We start from the raw sequence: 19,088 nt of genomic DNA, 5'->3' as shown, positions 1-19,088 counted from the left end.
AGGAAATAGTAAATAACGTCCCTCTGTTGTTTTAGGAAAATGCTCAGAGTCAGAATGTTCTGCTCTGGATTTTACTGAGCCTCTGATGCTTGAGCTGTTATTGCCTGCTAACGGCCATGGAGACATCCTGGTTCTTCTCTGGACATGATGCGTGTTTTTAAAGAGGAAAAAATACTAATAAAAATATCCAGAAAGTAGCTAAGAACTGAAATAAGTTCTGACACAAATCTCATATCTTTTGTAAAAAAAAAAAAAAAAAAGAGGCAGCACTAGCCACATTTTAGCAAAAATGTTTCTTTTGTCGTTGGCAAAATGGCTCTCTGCCCAGGGCAGCAGGTTCTTGGGGCCGTCACAACAATTTACAACAAACCAAGTTGTAACGTGACAATATTTTCTACTGCATATAGATATATAGATATACCTTTACACTACTGCTTGTTGATTATTTGAAAACCTTTTGTTGTTACTTAATTGGCTACATTTGGTCATCTTTAGCTCAAAATTAGAAATGTTTTAACACTGGACCAACCAAACTTGAACTCAATTATTTGATACTTTTTTGATTTTTGTTGAGTACGTAGCATAGTGCTGCCACCACCGTTTCATGGGGTGGGTGCTGCTCTCTGGGTCCATGTATTAAGGGCGAAAAGTTACATTTCAGTGTCACTCTGAAAGGCTTGCAGCTGCATTTATAGCGAATGGGGATTCTACAAGTAATAATAATCAAAATAATTCAGAATAATAATTAATAATTTTACTTATACATGCTTAAGATTTGACTTTACTCTATCCATTTTTTTTTTTTTTTTACATCCCCCACCTTTTCGCTGCTCAGCCATCCTCTCTCTCCTACCGGCACGAACAAGCCAATCAAAGAGCTTCGTTCTCTCTCTCTCTCTCTCTCTCTCTCTCTCTCTCTCCCTCCCCATCCCCACCTCGCTCCCACCCCCATATGCTGCCAGTCCACATTAAAAAAAAAAAAAAGGAAAAAAAAAAACAAAAACGGTCCTCCTCCTCTATCACAGACACACACACACACACACACATTCGCGCGCGCTCTTGCACACGCATTCACACCACATCCACACACACGCATGCACGTGCAAACTTCCACAGTCGCACCCACACCAGCGGCCAGTCCAGGTCTGAAACCCGTCAAAAGCCCCGCTGGATCCTCACATCGCCTGTCAGCATGCGGAGCGCTTGTTTTTCCCGGGACGTTTGTTTGTTTATCCTCCTCATAAATACTTGCAGGGTGATGGGGAATGTCGGACTCGCAGGTAAGAAGCTCCCCTTTCTCCTCTCCCGTATCACTCCGTCTCGGATCCCCCCCTAAGACTTTCTGCTTTTCGGCGGCTTCTTCCCTTTTACCGGTTTCTTTTCCCCCCTTTCCTTTAAAGGAGGAAACGATGGGAATTTGAGTGTCAAACTGCGAGACATATTCCAATAGGATAAACTTCTAAAAAATAAAATAAAATAAAATAAAAAATCCCAAAGTCCTGATAGATCTGGAGAAACTTTCCGTTTTTACGTGCTGGAATATCATGTTGACATTCTGTTTTGGCTGTAAGGTACAGGATGGATGCAGAAACGTTCGCCAGCAGTAGAACTGGAACATATTTTGGAAATAATTTGGCCATGTGACACAAAAAGGGCGACTAAATGCTCACGTTTTGATCAAATTTCAGCTCTGATTCTCCGACTTTTCTGAAGTCGTTTGCTGCGCCCCTGCAGGATCAGCTCCAATCGGAAACCGCAGCTTGATCTCTGGGTTAAGCGCTGCTCTGCTTTCGTTCCTGTTTTTCTATATTACCGCTTCCAGAGCCGGGCCAAGCCTCTCTGGGGCCCTGGGCAGGATTGGATTTAATAAGCACCCAGCAGATATGACCCTAATTTTTTTTTTTTGGTTGTTTGTTATTTGCCTAACCTAATTGCAATATGCTTTGATCTAAATGAGAAGCCTCAAGTAGCTGGGGGCCATTTGAGGCCCTCAGAATGACTTAAGAATGACAAATTAAGTATAGTATCGAAATGTATTTTAATAAGTGTGGGATCCTTTTTGCAGGCTGAAAATATGTCATCTTTAGTTTATTGTTTAACATGTAAAAGTAAAATAAATAAGTAAATAAATAAAATAATAAAATTTTATATATATATATATATATATATATATATATATATATATATATATATATATATATATATATATATACACAACTTTTTTCAGCCTGTAAGCGCTGGCCAGCTTCCCCAGAGCATTATGCTCCCATCACCATGTTTCATCCTGGGCAGAGTTAGTTTTCTGTCATATAAGATGTGGGTCTCATCTCAACACCATTAAAATCCATGGTGACATGAAATATGTTGTTGTAATTAACTTGGTCATAGAAAAAGGGGGAGGCATGGTTTATAATAAAAGCAACAAAAAAAAGGGCCAATTTCATAGCATGTTTTGTACTTGCCACTTTACGTCAATTTATTTTAATAAATTGTAAATTAAGTGTGGCAGCAGATTTGTTTCTCGTTTTGCTGAGGGGCAGTGAAGTCTAGATGTGAAGCTTTTCACTATAGATCAGGTAGAGCTGGGAAGGAAAGAGTCATATTTCTCTTTATTGTTGATGTGTTTACAGTTACAGTTGGAATAAAATGTGATTCCAGACACAATCAGCAGAAATGATTAAAGTGGGAACCTCATGAGTTCAAACCAATAAAAACATGAACATATTTCTCTGTTAACTAACAGCAAGAAGGTTCTGGGTTTACATCCCAGTGCCTTCCTACACACTTCTGAATGGATTCTCATATCCATTCAGTAGGTTGTCTGGGATTTCTCCTATTGAGCTTGATTTCTCCAGTCCAGTCGATTTTTCCAGCGGGCCAATCAGCGAACAGAAGGAGACATCCATCCATCCATCCACTTACGAACACCCTTGTCCCTAGTGGAGTCAGGAGGGGTGATGGTGCCTATCTCCAGCTAACATTCCGGGATAGAGGCGGGGTCACCCTGGACAGGTCGCCAGTCTGTCGCAGCAGAAGGAGACATTACAAACGATGATGTCGATTTTCTGCTCTGCTTTAGAAATGGAGTCTGTCTGTAGTTTTAGTGATGGCAGTGGAGGAAGTGAACAAAGTCATTCAGTCTGAGTTGGTCACAGTTAAAAATATTAAATTAACATCAACAGTCGCCTGGTTTGGGCTGCTCCTTGTCTCTTCTTAGTGGAGTTCAGGTTGTTTACAGCGGAGGCAACCTGTGGTAAACTGTGTAGAGTCAAACTGGTGTGTTACATACGTCACGGCCAAATGTTAGAGATTGGCTAAAATTAAAGCTTCTACAGAGCTAGCGCCTCCAGGAAGCCATCGTTGCTCAAAAACCGAGAGTCCAGACCCTCTGGTGAAGCAAGCAGGATAGATTCAGTTAGTTTTTTAGCGGGATATGGCTAAAGTGTGACTTAAACAGCTTTTAAGGTAAGTGTTATTTATGTACATGTTTAGGGTTAGTCACAAACTGGTTGCAGAAACCGGGTTACAGAAAGTGAACCGGAGTCAAGCCAGTGTCAATAATAATTGATATACAAATGTGCGTGTGTGTGTATATGTGTGTGTAAATGTTGGTTTTGGAAGTGCTAGGAAGCAGTGGGTTGGAACTGCTGCTGTCATAAGTCCCAGGAGAAGCAGGCAGCAGGGGCCCAATATCGACCCTGCAGCAGGAGCAGCACATTGTTCTGGGTGGAGAGTCATTATGGAGACAATCTGCCACCACAGCAGGCTGAGGGGGGGCGGAGGGGGCATGGATGTCCACAACCCCTAAACACACAGGAGACTTGTTGCTGCTTGGTTCTTCCATTTCACACTTTCCTTTTCTCACTCACTTATTATTTTTCTATTATTATTACATACTTGTAAGGGTCAGACGTTTGGGGGAAATGTTTGCAGACTGACTCACTGGATAGCACGAAGCAAAACGTCTATATGTGATTTGCGTTTGTAATGAAGCGTCCTTCCATCGCTAGATTTAAGACCAGATGAGACCAGCTCCTCTATCAATAACCTGATCAATGGAGGAGCCCTAAAGCCGCCTGTTTGCCGGGTCCTCAGCTGCCAGATCTTGGCTTGTGAGCTTTCCTCATGCAGAATAGTCTGGGCTCTAGTGAACACTCATGAGAAGGAAGAATAAGAATCAGTCAAAGTTGCAAATCAGTTCACATTGAGGCTGGAAGACCCAGCTGATTTGGTGTTAAAAGATAATTTTTTTTAAAGTGCTGTAATCTAATTTTTTTTCAAGAAGCCGTCAAATGCTCAGCAGGCTCTTCTGCTGCTTTTATTTCATAACCTGAGGAAAATGGAATTTCTATTTTACCACTTAGTGACGTTAGTTTGAGTTTTTCTAGTTAGTGTTGAATCTGACAATCACTTTGTTTGAAGGCTGTTCTAAATGATTATTTTAATAAGAGAGTAATCTATCATTCATTCTAACAGTTAATCAGTTCTGCAGTACCTACTTAATCTAGTGAAAGAGAAAGTGCTAGTAAAATCAATTCAGTTTGTTTATTTAATAAGAAAAAATTATTGCAAAAAATTCTGGCTGAAATGATTCATTTGATTAATCTTGATGAATCAATTATTGAAATAGTTCTCAACTAATTTAATTGATTGATCATTAACTGTACTATACAGATTTTTTTAAAAAGGCCATTTGATGAAAAAACAACATATGCAGGCCAAAACTACAAAACAATATATACATTTTGCATTTATGATAAAAACACATTTGTCTGTAAAAATGTTTTACACAAAACTCCTCAAGTGTTACAGTTTTAGCTTCACTGGGTTCAAATTCAGAGGAATGCAAAATTATTGCATTTTAGACAAAAAGTTGTTGGTTTATTTGTATCTTTTTATGTGTTTCTGATATTGCATATAAAAAAAGCTTAAGTGATTAAATAAAATATCTGCAGAATATGCCAAATGTATTATCTGAATAACTGATTACAAAACTAATCGTTAGCTGCAGCTCTACTTACAATTCAATACTATTCAGATCACTTTTCATCCCACGTTTGAACTGTGAAAAAGTTTTTTTTTTTTTGCAAAAACAGATAAGAAATAAAACATTTCACAATAGCATTTTAAAAAATTAAAAGGCTCAAACTTATATGGAGCTTTTTATATCACACTTCATTTTCAGTTCCAAGTTTGAAGCATAAATAAGGTTTTTCATGAAACAGATATTTATAACCTATTTTTCTTTTCACATCATTTCTCTTTTTTATCATCAGTAGCCTCCGTGTAATGTTAGCCAGATTCTGCACTAAGATCTCAGAAAAAAGTTGGAGTCTTATGGCAAAGGAAAAAAAAAGATGGTGGAAAAAACCCCAAAAAACAAACGTTACCTGTTGTCAGTCATGAACAGGTTGGATGCCTGTAGTGGATGTTTCCTGCTGAAGTGTTTTGAGGACATTTTATTGTGAAACTCCAATTCCGTTTTGCAGCACATCCCTGAGCTGCGTTGTCTTTTCTATTTAATTTAAAACAGTTTTCAAATTTAAAGTGATCTCACAGGTCAGACACTTTGTGTCTCTTTCTTTGCGGCGCTCCGTTCTGTCTAACACTATTAGCACTCAGTATTCATCACCAGCTCATTGGTGGAAGTGAGAGCGTTGCGTAACACAAATAATCATCTAACCGGAACGCAGTTTGTTAAATAGTAACATCATTTATTGAAATCTCAATCCAGATCATTTTCCTTGAGGAAAATGAGGTTCTTGAATCATTCAGTGAATTGTTACAGTTTGTTTTTAAAGAGAATCTGAAAGTTTTGAAATAATAATCAGTCGAGAAGCGCTTAATGTATTTTGCATGTGGAATTTAACCATATCCTTATTTATAACTGACTTACTGCTTAAATGTAGGTATGTTTTGGCCTAGACAGTTTAGTTCTGACCATGTCATGTTAATAAAAATCATGACTCTTGCTGGTCTCTGTTGGGTCTTAGAGATCTTCTGTTGTTAATGCACTTTGCCATTTATGAAAAATCACAAAACACAAGAGTTCTCTGACATGACAAAAAATTCAGTGGGGAGATCATTATGATGTTGGCAGCAGATCTGACTCCAACTGTACCAAAAAACATAAACATGTACAGGTCAGCAGAGAATTTGAAAGAAGATTGCCACACTGATCTTTTGCCAAGGTGGAAACTCGTGGCGCCCTCACCGGGCTGGCAGCACTCCACGCAGCTTCAGGCAGAGCGTAGGCTTTTCATGACCTTCATGTCAAGATACTTAGAGCCATGATCAGACGACGTGTGCTGGGAATCACTGAGGAATGGTTCAGAGCTGTGTGGACACGCAATGAGAATAATGGCTGACTGGACGCCTTCAGTTAAACTCCTAAAAACAGTTTGGAAGTATTTTTAAAAAAACATCTTCAAAATTATCCATGACTTTCACAAAGCAAATATTGCTGAATAAAATCATTTTCATTTTGACTTGCCTCCTAATTCATTTATTAAGCTTCATCAATATTGTATGAAATTCCAAAAGGTTCAGGTTCCATGATGAATAAACTGGAATGAAAAACAGTTTCAGTGTTTTTTTAAAGAATAGAAGGAAACTCACCATCGCTAATTCAATGCATCAATGGAGTTAGAGGGTCAAAATGTATATATTTTTTCTTTTCTTTACTTGAGAATTTAGCGGCAGAGGAACCTAAAGACTGTTGGAGTCCTGAGAAGCAAACAAACTAATATACAGACCCATTCAATAAATTAGAATATTAAAAAAAACAATTTAATTTGGGAACTTTATCAATTACTGGGCCACATTACATAGATTAATAACATCCAGATGGAATCCTTTATTTCTGTTAATTATGGAGATTTTTCCAGTTACAGCTCATACAAACATTTAAATGATACTAAGTAACAATAATGTTAACTATGAATAACTAAATAATGCTGAATAATATTACATTAGATAAATCAATTAAAAAAAAACTATTTTGAAAAACAGAAATGTGGGCTTAATGGAAACAATGGTATACAAACCTGAACTTTTTTTTCCCACTTTAATCCATAATTAAGGTGAGCCACATCTGCAGTACCAGCTGGGTGCTGTCCTGTAAGCCGTCAGGTAAAAACTTCTGCAAGTTTCTGCAAGAAATATTTTACCAGTTGCCCCTCCAACCACACCGCTGCCCTATAGAGCTTCTCATTTTGGCGCAGATGCCGATCCGGCCCGTCGGAGCGGCGTGGCATTAGTCATAATGAAACGCTGTGAGCTCATTGAATTCTAAGTGACTCGGCTCTAATGAGGTATTGATGTTTGCTGCTTCTGCAGATGCAGACGAGTGTGCAGAAGGTTCAGACGACTGCCACATCGACGCCCTCTGCCAGAACACGCCCAACTCTTACAACTGCATCTGCAAGCCGGGCTACACTGGAGACGGGAAGCAGTGTGAGGGTAAGTTCATGTCACCTAACGCTTCCTGGGGCTCGCTGACGAACAGGCCAATGTCATTTCTGCTCAAACGTTTTTGTAACACGCTGGTTCTTTTAAATTTAGAGGTAACTTCAGCCTAAAAACTACATTAGCATTGTCCGGGTCAAACAGATTGTTACTAGAACTGCTGGCTGGGAAGTTGAGACAAAAGCTTCTTTCATCAGACCAGTGAAGGATGGAGCCTCTGTTCCCCTTTGACCATCTGTGTCGCCGTTGCATTAGGGCTTGACGATACGGCTGAAAAACGTATCACGATATAGGCATTTTATATCAGACTGTCTCGATAATTATTAATATTGATAATTATTGATTCGTTTTTTTTATTTTAAATAGTGGAAGTACTGCCAAACTAGTGGCATGCCCTTTCCTGTTTTAGCCACAACTTTCTCTTTTTTATTTCTAAGCAGTTATGAGGCGAAACATGGAGCTGCTGCCCACATGTTAGTCAACAGCTTGTTGCTAGGTAACCAAAGAGTGAGTGGATTAGCTGATGCCGCCCACCTTCCTTAGCGGGGTGTGAGAGGTTGAGCAGCACAAGTCTTTCCTCTGCCTACATCTCCCAGAATGCTGTGCGGTTCTGGATCAGAGTTCAGTGAATATTCTACATACTGAAAATTGCATAACATAACATGTACTGTTTGGTGATATTGCTTGTTATTGATTAACTATCCAGCCGTAATGAGCTTTTAAACTGGTTATTCAGTCACAGAGCCTAGTTGACCAATAACTATAAACAGTAGAAGAAGAACTACAATAGGACAGAGAGGCTGATGCATGTCACAGCTCTGGTTTAGAATATTCGCCTGCATTTTACTTCCTGTAAGTTTCAGTTAATGAGGGTTGTTTCTCTGAGCTGCAGTTTTCTATTGTGTGTGTGTGTATGTATGTGTGTGTATCTTGGGGTATTTCCCTACCTGCTTCGTAAATGCAGAAGCTACATTATTTGTTCATTCTTCCTTGGAAAATGTCTGAAGCTTGGTCAGACTGGACAGAGAGTGTCTGTGAATGACAAGTATTGCCTCACACTTTCAAGTGGATTTAGGCACATTAGCTCACTGTTAGCTGGTAGTCTATGTCATCCAGCTTTTAGATGCATGTCTGTTTCAAGAACATGATAAAAACAGCTGACTTGCCTTCTCAGCATCTTATCAAGTACTGCAGTTTCCTGGTAAGAAGTCATTTAATTCAGGTGTGTTGGAACAGGGATACATCTGGAGTTTGGGTCGTCCTGTGTAAAGCCTGTCTCTAATGGGTTTCTCGACAGCATAAGAAATACAAGACTGTTAAACAAAAATGTTCAGCTGCTGAGGTTTTCTTTCACCTTGCAAAACCTTAGTGCACCTGTTCACCCCCTCACCTATGGGGGCGCTGCAATAGTCCCTGAAGGAAACAACATGAAAACCTCTGAAGAAGACACTGAACGCAACTTCCTTCTTTATAAAATGTAAACTAAAACAAAGTGCCGTCATATTATATCAGTTGTAGGATTTCTCTTTTGTCTTTGGTAAAAGACTATGAACCATTTCTCCTGCTGGCACAAGACTTGAGCATTTGCTTTAGTTGTATTTACCCAGAATGCCCCACTCTGTAGTCCGCTTCCTACTTTTGGAGCGGTCTCCAGTCCCCTTGACATTCACATATTCATTCAAACTGCACCAGAGTTCACTTCAACTGAACCCAAATGGAGGTCTGTAAGCGGACCAGAGTTTGATTCACACCTTCTCAGATAAACTGGACTGAAGTTCGATTAAAGTGAACTAGATGGTGTGAATGCACCTTTACCCAATTTCATCTTTCAGACAAATAGTGTACAGACAGAGATATTACAAAGGCTTAGGTATTAATATATTGTTCAAAAGGACAAAAAAGTTCAAATCATATTAATTTGGGACAACACAAGAGTCCTGTGAATCATTTCTCCATATCTGATGAAAACATGAGACTAACTGGCCATAGAGGCTTTATTGACATCAATAATGGATACAGCAACACTGAAACAACAGAAATTTCCTACACTGGTTGTGTCCTGAATGTGGCAAAATTTTTCCACCAAGCAGTGGAGCTTCTTTCAAAGGAAACATTCAGGTTTGGCTAAAATCTCCCTAAACCTTCAAGGAAAATGTATCTGGGTATTTTCTAACTAAATTTGAACTTCTGGGCCACCGTCCCAAAAGGTAGGAAAACAACAAGGCACTTCACCAAATGACCTCCATACCCAGAGTAATACTGACTGCTTGAAAACTGGAGAGAGATTTTTTATTTTTCAACATAATCAGACATCTGAATAATCAAATGAATGACTTCATCTGAGGAAAATGAATGTTTTGGAAACGATGATCTGTGAGGTCAGCAGAATGGGTCCTCACAGTCTTCATAGATTTGCAGAATGTTTGTGTGATCGAGGAGTCAGATATTACAATGTCAAGACTGAGTGCATCTGATTTATGTTAAGTTAAATGTTCAGTTAAAAAGAAAATGTTTCCCTTGAATTAACAGTTAGTGAGGACTGCAGTATGTTCCCATGTATTTGTTTTGTAAGTGAAATCTTAAACTGAACTGAACCTAGTAACACAAATGAAGGAATGTGTGTTTGGTCAATTAGTTTCTTGTTTTGACTGTTTTCTTGGCAATAAATCTTAGAGTCTTGGAAAGTCTGTTTGTTTTGGTGAAAATGGTGCCAAGTAGCAAAATGCACTAGTGGTTTGAACAGCGCAGTGGAGCATGAAAAACTTTCCAAATCCTCTCTGCTAATGCCAAGCACGCTTTGGTGGAGGCAGTGTGATGATGTGGGGTGGAATGTTCCTCAGTAGAAATACAAGGCTTTTCATCAATCCCATATGAAAGGCCTCGTAGCTTTAGCTCAAATAAAGCTACACAGAAATGGCTTGAAGACAACAAAGGTTGATGTCCTGGAGTGACCCAAAAACAAAATTTTGCAATTGCGATGTTTCCATTAAGTAAGAAATGTGATTAAAATTACACGTGAATTAGTTCCTTCAAGCAATAAGTTATTTAAAACACATGCTGCGCCATCATCCTCCAACTATTTCCTGTTGCCGTTTTCTTTGTGGTTTTCGCCAGTAGTAAAATGTTGATCGTGTGACCTGTGTGATGTGAAAAAAGGGTTTCCATTGCAGTTTTGTGACGTAAACCGATTTTTATACTTCCAATAAAACCCACCTTATCCTAACCCCAAAATGTTTTATTAAAAAATGAGTGTTTTTTTTCTAAATTGGCGTGTTTCTATTAAGTGAATTTATTTTCACAATGTCAATTTATGTAATTTATATGGTCAGTGGAAGTGCAGCCACTGCTCACGTCGGACCTCCATATGTGTGTTTGCATTTATGTGTCTGAGGGGAAGAGCATGAATTTGAGTGTCTAATTAAATCCCGGGTCCACATCCACTGCCTGGATCATCAGTGTGTGTGGGGGCCAGGCTTCACCACATACCTGATCCCATTGGTCTCTTTACGACACACTGAGATCAATCAGAACCCACCACTCCCCCATCCCCGTAATGAAGCAACAGCTCCTGACAGAGACTCCAAATTGAGACAGATGGTGGACGAGAGGACACCCCCTCATCCCCGTTGATTAGATATGAAGGCTGTAATTGGCTGACTGTGTTTTCCATCAACAGGCATTATTGGCCATTTCACTAGCCGGTGCCATTATCGGCTCTGCTATTCCTGGAAGCACCTGAAAGCAGCCGAGCCGCTGCACTCCCACTCTGCATCCCTCAGGTCGTCTCTGGTTCTGTGTTATCAGCGTCGGCCCATATCAGCAAACAGCCACTCAGGGCTCTAGGAAAATATGCGCAAGAAACTGGATCAAACCTAGAACGCCTCTCCCATCTTTATTTTTCACTTCACAGAAATGAGATCTCTCTTTTTATGTGAAATATTAGCAGAACTGCAAAAACATGAGAGTCTGATTGTGTGATAATGTATTGTACAGTGGTGCATGTGATGTGCACAATGATCTGATTTCTACTGCTTGTGTTCACAATCAGAAATGTAACGACTGTCAAACACTTTTAGTCCTTTCACTCATTTACAAAACAAAACACCCCATAAAATTTTTACATCGTCATATTAAATGTCACACATTGTATGTTATCGAGACGTTAGACCCATTCAAATGTTATTAAAATGATCATTTATATCAGTAGCTCATTTCAGTAGGTAAAACAATACAGCAGGTAAAAGAAATGTTGAACGCATCATTTTTCATTGTAAACATATTTCTAAATGTGCTATTGACATCAAATTTTCACCAGCTGTTGACAGCAACCCAAGTAATTCATACATAGAAAGAAATGTTCAGAAATAAATTTGAAATGACAGGGGAAAAGTGTTGAACACCTTGGGTTGCAATGCCTGTAGTTCGGTTAATTGTGATTTTACACTTGCAGCTAATGACAAAATTTAAGATTATATTATATCAGACCAATAAAAACATTTTTGATACAGAAAATATGTGCTTAATAAAAATGTAGCATAATTCCTTCTAAAAGATACTTTTAATCTTTGGAACGCATATAATAATATATTGAATATTCCTATATATCACACTCTCACAGAAATAAGCACATAATTCTTAAATGAAAGGAAAGTTCAAGAACAGCATCTCCACAGCATGATGCTGCCACCCTTGTGTTTTGCTGTGAGATGATGATGCGTGATGTAAGCTGTATTTTTTTGACAGGTGAAAAAGGTCAGTTTTGATTTCAGTTGCTTTACTTAGAGTGTGTCAGTTTATTTTGGGCAGATCAAGGATCTGGCAGATTACTTTTTATGGTTTGTAATTTAAGTGGCAAGAACAAAAAGTTGCAGTGCATCCAGAATGCATTCACACTCTTTCACTTTTTCCACATTTTGTTATGCTACAGCCTTATTCTAAATAAGCTCGTAAACTAAAATCATTTCTTTCCTCATATTTCTACACACAAACGCCCCATTATGACATTGTGGAAAAGAATGTTTTGCAAATGTATCAAAAGGAGAAACTAAAAAAAAGTCATATTTAGATAAGTATTCAAAGGCTTTGCTTAATGGTTTGTTGACGCAATTTTGGCAGCAATTGCAGACTCAAATCTGAAAAATTTGGAAGGATGGCTGTTATTTCTCCTCCACAGCTAGTATTTCAATTCAATTTTGAACTATTAGGCACCAAATGTAGTTTAGATTTCATTAAAAAACAGTGAAATACACATTTATTTTATATTGACTGGAAACAACGAATCTGATGCCAACTTTAAGGCTGACTATGCTACAAATTCAGATACATCATTTTTTTATACAAAGAGGATAATTTTCTATGGTCCAATAAACACAGTTGTTTCTTAATTTAGAGTGAAAATTCTTAAAACCAGACTGATATGGACCTGACCTGAACAGAAAGTCTGTTTTAGGGTTGATCACACTTTAATTTAGGGCAGCTCAACTGACTGCCATGTGGGATGATAACTGAGTAGATGGTCAGCTCTCAGTCAGGTTGGTCTCTAGATGCTGTAGGCATTAAACGCCAAGTCACAGGGCTGTTTTAAAAGAAAGAAGAATGAACCGGGACCTAGTAGTTACCATCACATCTTCACTAGATGAGCTGCAATATCTGCACACTCCATCTTGAGCGAATAATATCTAAGTACAGTACTCTGTGTGCCCGTCACTGTTTTACAGTCTGCAATACATTTTATTATGTTTTTTTGACAATTAGAACTCTGGTCTTCATCTTCAGGAAGATATTCTGTCAGTTTTACACTTTAATCTGTTTCTGTTATGATCAGCTTGGCAGCTTGAGAGTGGAACTCTGGTTAGAAATGAGGATTCATGCTCAACGGCTGACGTTGTTCTTTCATGATAACAAAAGAAACTTCATATCTGGTGATGTGGAGAAAGTGTCCCGTTGTCAAAGCACAGCATCACCTATAATTTGACTGTCGAACAACACTTTCAGTGAAAACGTGTCGTTTCCATGCTTCGATAAAGCACAAGTATTTAAACAGTGCAACCAATACTTGCAACTATTCTCTCTATATTTAGCTCTCAAACAAAGAAGAATCTTTTTCTGGTAATTGATGTTCTTACTGCAATTTTCAAACATCATAAAACCAATAGGTGTAAAATACTGATATTCATAGTCAAATCAAACATTTCCTCAAGTTAAAGTACAAAAGTACTCACTTTTCAAAATACTTCTATATTCAGACCTACATGCATTTAAAAATACTCAAGTATAACTGATATTTTCTGATATAATTACTGTTTTATTTTCCGAGTGCTTTTACAGGTCAGATCATGTAGAAGCACTCTGCCACAAAAAAAGTCTACACCACCTTCAAACAATTGAACATTAAAATGCAATAAAAAAAAAGTCAGCTAATTTTGTTTTTTTGTTATTGAAAACATCCCCCCACTCCCAGTAAGTACTCCAGAAAAATGCAAACATTGTACTTAAGTACAGTAAAGTAAATATACTGGGCTACTGTCGGCCATCTTGCCGGGTCATGGAGTGTGGGATGATGGGCCTTGTTGAGCGGTGCCATGTAGTATTCCCCCGTTTTGGCTCAGGCTGGAGTTGAACAGACTCTGGTGCTAGCAAGCATTCTGGTCTCCATCACTCCGGTTACAACCCCAGTATTAATGCACCTTTGATTTACATCCCTATAAATCCCAATAAATAAGAAAATGTGCTCTCTGATATGGCTTTTTTTGTAAAAATTATTTGAAAATAAAAACTATCTCTAAACCTGCAGAAAGAAAAACCACAACAACAAAACACATGCATACTGTATATTATAATAATACATACCATCATTGGATAGTACATGGTACACTGTAATACAATATCTATCTAGTGGCAACCGTAGCCCAACTGAGAGTGTATCTGACAAACACTTGAACCTGGGTGGGTGTGTGTGTGTGTGCTTGTGTCTACAAGGTTTCTCCATAGGAGTGTTCAATAGTGGGTGTGGGTACCCATACATCCAATAGACCGACCTGAGGACAACACCATGAAGATTGGAGCTGCAAACACCAAGTGGGACTCAAGCACGGACTCCTGAGAGCGCCCCGCAAGGACAACCTCAGACCATCCCCCATGTGGCCCCCTCTCTCCAGCAGCCGCAATACAGGAGCCCCAGACTCCCCCGGCAACCCTCTACACTGGAGGAGATAATTAATTTTATTTATAAAGCCCTTTATATCTCAAAGGGCTCATTCACACGATGATGATGACAAGCTACTTGATTGTAGCTACATGCTGACAGAAGTGAGAAGTGAGGCTGCAACTTTGTGCCACTGACCCTTCTGACCAACACCAGCAGACAAGGTCAGTGAAGTGTCTTGACCAAGGACATAAATGACGAGGGCAGGCGGACTGGGAATCAAACCAGCAATCCACTGATTGCAATGCAAACTCCTACCGCCCAGATGCGGCCATGGAGGCACTTACCCAATCACCTAGCCCCAGACATCGAGGCACCAGCCACCAGAGGGGAGTGTGACGGGGGGAAGTAGACTGTGATGTGGGATGATAACTGAGTAGATGGTCAGCTCTCAGTCAGGTTGGTCTCTAGATGCTGTAGGCATTAAACGCCAAGTCACAGGGCTGTTTTAAAAGAAAGAAGAATGAACCGGGACCTAGTAGTTACCATCACATCTTCACTAGATGAGCTGCAATATCTGCACACTCCATCTTGAGCGAATAATATCTAAGTACAGTACTCTGTGTGCCCGTCACTGTTTTACAGTCTGCAATACATTTTATTATGTTTTTTTGACAATTAGAACTCTGGTCTTCATCTTCAGGAAGATATTCTGTCAGTTTTACACTTTAATCTGTTTCTGTTATGATCAGCTTGGCAGCTTGAGAGTGGAACTCTGGTTAGAAATGAGGATTCATGCTCAACGGCTGACGTTGTTCTTTCATGATAACAAAAGAAACTTCATATCTGGTGATGTGGAGAAAGTGTCCCGTTGTCAAAGCACAGCATCACCTATAATTTGACTGTCGAACAACACTTTCAGTGAAAACGTGTCGTTTCTATGCACAAATATTTAAATATGGCAACTAATATCTGCAACTATTCTATCAACTTTTAGCTTTCAAATAAAAACGAATCTTTTTCTAATAATTGAAACTATTACTGCAATTTTTCGACACCAAACAACAGTAAGTGTTGTAAGGTGGCAACAGCAGGTAGAGTCTTGGAGTGTGGGACGATGGACCTGCAAAAAGTCAAACATTTGAATTTCTCTCAGACCGCAACCCAACTACCTCCATTATTATTATTATTATTATTATTATTATTATTATTATTATTATTATTATTATTATTATTATTATTATAGTCAGTCCTGATTACAATCACTCTCATTGAGTGCCAGCTGGAAGCGGGTCGAAGTGGAAAACCATTTGGACCAACCTGTCGATATAATCTGCATCAGAGGAAGGCCTGAGGTGTGAATCCACTCTGTGGTGGGAAACCTTTTCTCTTGGCCTTCTTGGTGCTCGCTCACCAACAGCTCTGTGCCTTTCCTCCCTTGGTCTGCCAGTGGACTGGAAGGTGGTCACTCTGGGATAGCTAGGAATCTTTCTTGTGGGTGGGGGTCTGTCTTGGCTGCTGCCTGTGTGCTTTACTGAGACCTACCTCTATGCCGGCCACATCCCTGCTCTGAGGGGGTGCCTGGTGTCTGTATGTCTGAGGTGAAGCCGGGAGCCATGTCTAATTGGGTTTTGCTGCTCTTGCAGGCGTAGCGTTGCAAGCTTTTTACCCTTCTCACAATTTTACCAACATCGAAACCTCCAGGTGACAAGTTCATACAAAGCTACCCTCAAGGGAGTTCAAAGCAGCACTTTGAACTCCCTCATTGCTGAAGATGTGCTATATAAGTAAAATGATCTCTAGCTTTCCATGCACACTTCTCAAACACACACCCATGCAAAGAATCCAAATAGTTGACGATCATTCAAGCGCACGTTCCTACTTTGTTAATGTGTCTACTTTGAGGACAAATGGTCAAGGACACTATTAGGATCTTGAAAATATATTTTTGTAGAGTAAAACTGCCTGGGTCCATGTGGGACACCAACTTCTCCACACAGTGTGCCCACAATTCTGAGAGAAACCAAGTGCAATCTTCTCATAGAAAAAAGGATAAATGCTGCCTTTGCTGGTCGGTTTGGGCTTTCATTTGTTTGCATGATTTACTGTATTTTTGTGGTCATGGCGAATTTTTATTTGTTGATGTGAGATATTTAATCTAGGCAGTTCTGCGCCATCTAAAGCACTGTGTAAACATGTAACACTGACTCATGCCTAAATGAAGGTTGTGTGTCTCCTGGACAGTGAAATCAGATCTATCGTCTGCTCTAATGGAAGGAAAACAGGAATAAAACATCAATTGCAGATCATGACACATGTTGTTGTCAGGGACGGCCCTCCATAGATGCTGCAGCCTCATCTTCCAAAGCTCTTGCTGATAATGTTCAACCTTTTGTCAAGTGGAGTCAGTGTAGCTGGAGAAACAGCAGAATATGTTTTGACAGACCCAAATGAAGATGTGGGAAGACTTCGTAGCCGCCAGGAATGTTTGTGTAAACATCGTCTGTGGTGATTATTCCACTGGTGGATGTTAGCTACAGTTCTTCATGTTTTGTTGATTAAAATTCACATTCTATGACATTATTCAGACATTAAGTCAAAGATGCATTACAAAATTATATTGTGTCGGGCTACAAAATAAACAGATGAAAAAAAATAGAACAGGTAATAGGGAATTGTTAAAAAATATATAAATATAACCACATTAGGGCTGCAAGGTTTTGGCAGCACTGCTGCCTTGGAGCAGGAAGGTCCTCGGTTTGAATCCCAGCCGGGAATCTTTTCTGTTTGCATGTTTCTCCCAGAGCATCAGTGGGTCCTCTCCAGGTACTCCAGCTTCCTCCCACAGTCCAAAAACATGACTGTTAGGTTGAATGGTCTCTGTAATTTGTCCTTAGGTCACCTCTCCTTCCATGGAAACTTGGAAAACTCATGGTTTTTGACAAAAGGTTTTTGCGCTAGGGTTAGGTGCTCATCGTCATAGATTTATCTTATGAAACTGGAATGGAAACACGTTTTTGTTAGCATCATTTGAGTCACATGATCAACAGCTGGATAGTACTACCGGCGAAAACGATGAAGAAGACGACAGGAAGTGGTAGGAGGACGATGGATTGGTTTTGCTGTCTCCACCGGAGCTCTCACAGCATCGCACTGTTCACAAAATGTTTGCATCATTCGAATGTGTTTAATTCCGTAACTTGCAGACTACATTGAACTGTTGGAGTACATCCAGTGTTCAGACTACACTGTCTGCATTATGAGGATGTCTGATTCAGTTAAAAACTGCTGGAAAATGTTAGTTTGTGTCAGCTTTCCCTAAATTATCGTCAGGTGTTACAAACCCATGGTAATCTGACATATTTTTACTGAAGCCCTGGTGTCAGGTGCTGTGAAAACATATTTGCCTCATTGAAGTTTTTGAAAATGGCAAATAGTGAGCATGTTCAAGGGGTGTTAATAGTTTTGCTAAGGCCAGCAAGCTTTATTCTGTCTGGAGTCAGTGGAGATACAGTGGCAGACTCTGCTGTGAACTCCAACAGACACAGGTGACACCCGCCTGACCCGCTTACCAGAGAAAAAAAATCATCTCAGATTGATGATGAGGGACACAGTATAGGTGAGATAGGGGGAGGGAGAACTCAGACTTAGTAGGCCATTGTCTGCCTGGCGTCTGGAGCTCCGTCATCAGCCAGCCACTCTTCTTACTGGCTGCTTACTGGCACACTTACATAACTCAGCACAGACACCCAGAAATGGATCCAACCCGACTCAGATTGTGTCTGAACACATCTCTGCCTAACTTTTGTCTACCTGACTTCTCTTTACTCACACCCACTGGGGTCAGTAAAAATCCACCAGGTGCAACTTTTTTGTTTAGCTCTTACGTACGCTTCAAACTATTTTTCTTCTAAAAATGAGAAAGCCCTATCCATGGAGTAACCAGACATAGAAAAACATAATAAAAACAAGTTCAACATGTATTAGGATGTTTTCTTGGGGCGTGGGGTGGGGTGGGTGTAAGGTTTTCTGAAAATGTTGAAATATTAAATATAATCAGTGGCATGCACAGACATTTGGGGGACAGGTGGGAAGTTCCCTCCAACACCCCCCAAAAAAAGCGCATGTTGTGCAGCCAATGGAACTACCAACAGATTTCTGAGTGGTCCTCCTACATAATATCCTAAATCTCACTTCTAATTTGCATGCAGTCACACATGAAAATAGATACCTTTGTCTCTGATGAAACAGATGAGAACAACTGGATGAATTTGACACAGAATATCAGAAATGCACATTATGACTGCTGATGGCAAAGAAGGACATGTATGTATTAGTAAATGCCTTTGTTGGTTGCATTGTAGGCACCGGGATATGCAGCGTTTTGGGGAAATAGTGCAGACTTTACCAGAAAAGTTATGGATTCAACACGTTCAGCTGCACAGTGTCCCAAAAAACAAAAACAAACCATCATAGT

General features: G+C 39.6%; 1 protein-coding gene across 2 annotated transcripts in view; it reads left to right on the top strand.

The window, feature by feature from the left end:
- Nucleotides 1-1,054: 1,054 nt before the first annotated feature.
- Nucleotides 1,055-19,088, top strand: part of LOC102236672 (signal peptide, CUB and EGF-like domain-containing protein 1) — a 113,239-nt gene continuing 95,205 nt past the window's right edge. For both annotated transcript variants that reach the window (XM_023350161.1, XM_023350160.1), the window contains exons 1-2: nucleotides 1,055-1,280; nucleotides 7,339-7,461. In XM_023350161.1, the coding sequence (XP_023205929.1) occupies nucleotides 1,193-1,280; nucleotides 7,339-7,461 (211 nt within the window). In that variant the 5' untranslated portion in view covers nucleotides 1,055-1,192. The remainder of the gene's footprint in view (nucleotides 1,281-7,338; nucleotides 7,462-19,088) is intronic.

This window comes from Xiphophorus maculatus, chromosome 17 (assembly GCF_002775205.1).
Source record: "Xiphophorus maculatus strain JP 163 A chromosome 17, X_maculatus-5.0-male, whole genome shotgun sequence".
Taxonomy (NCBI): domain Eukaryota; kingdom Metazoa; phylum Chordata; class Actinopteri; order Cyprinodontiformes; family Poeciliidae; genus Xiphophorus; species Xiphophorus maculatus.
This window is presented reverse-complemented; position numbering and strand designations above follow the sequence as displayed.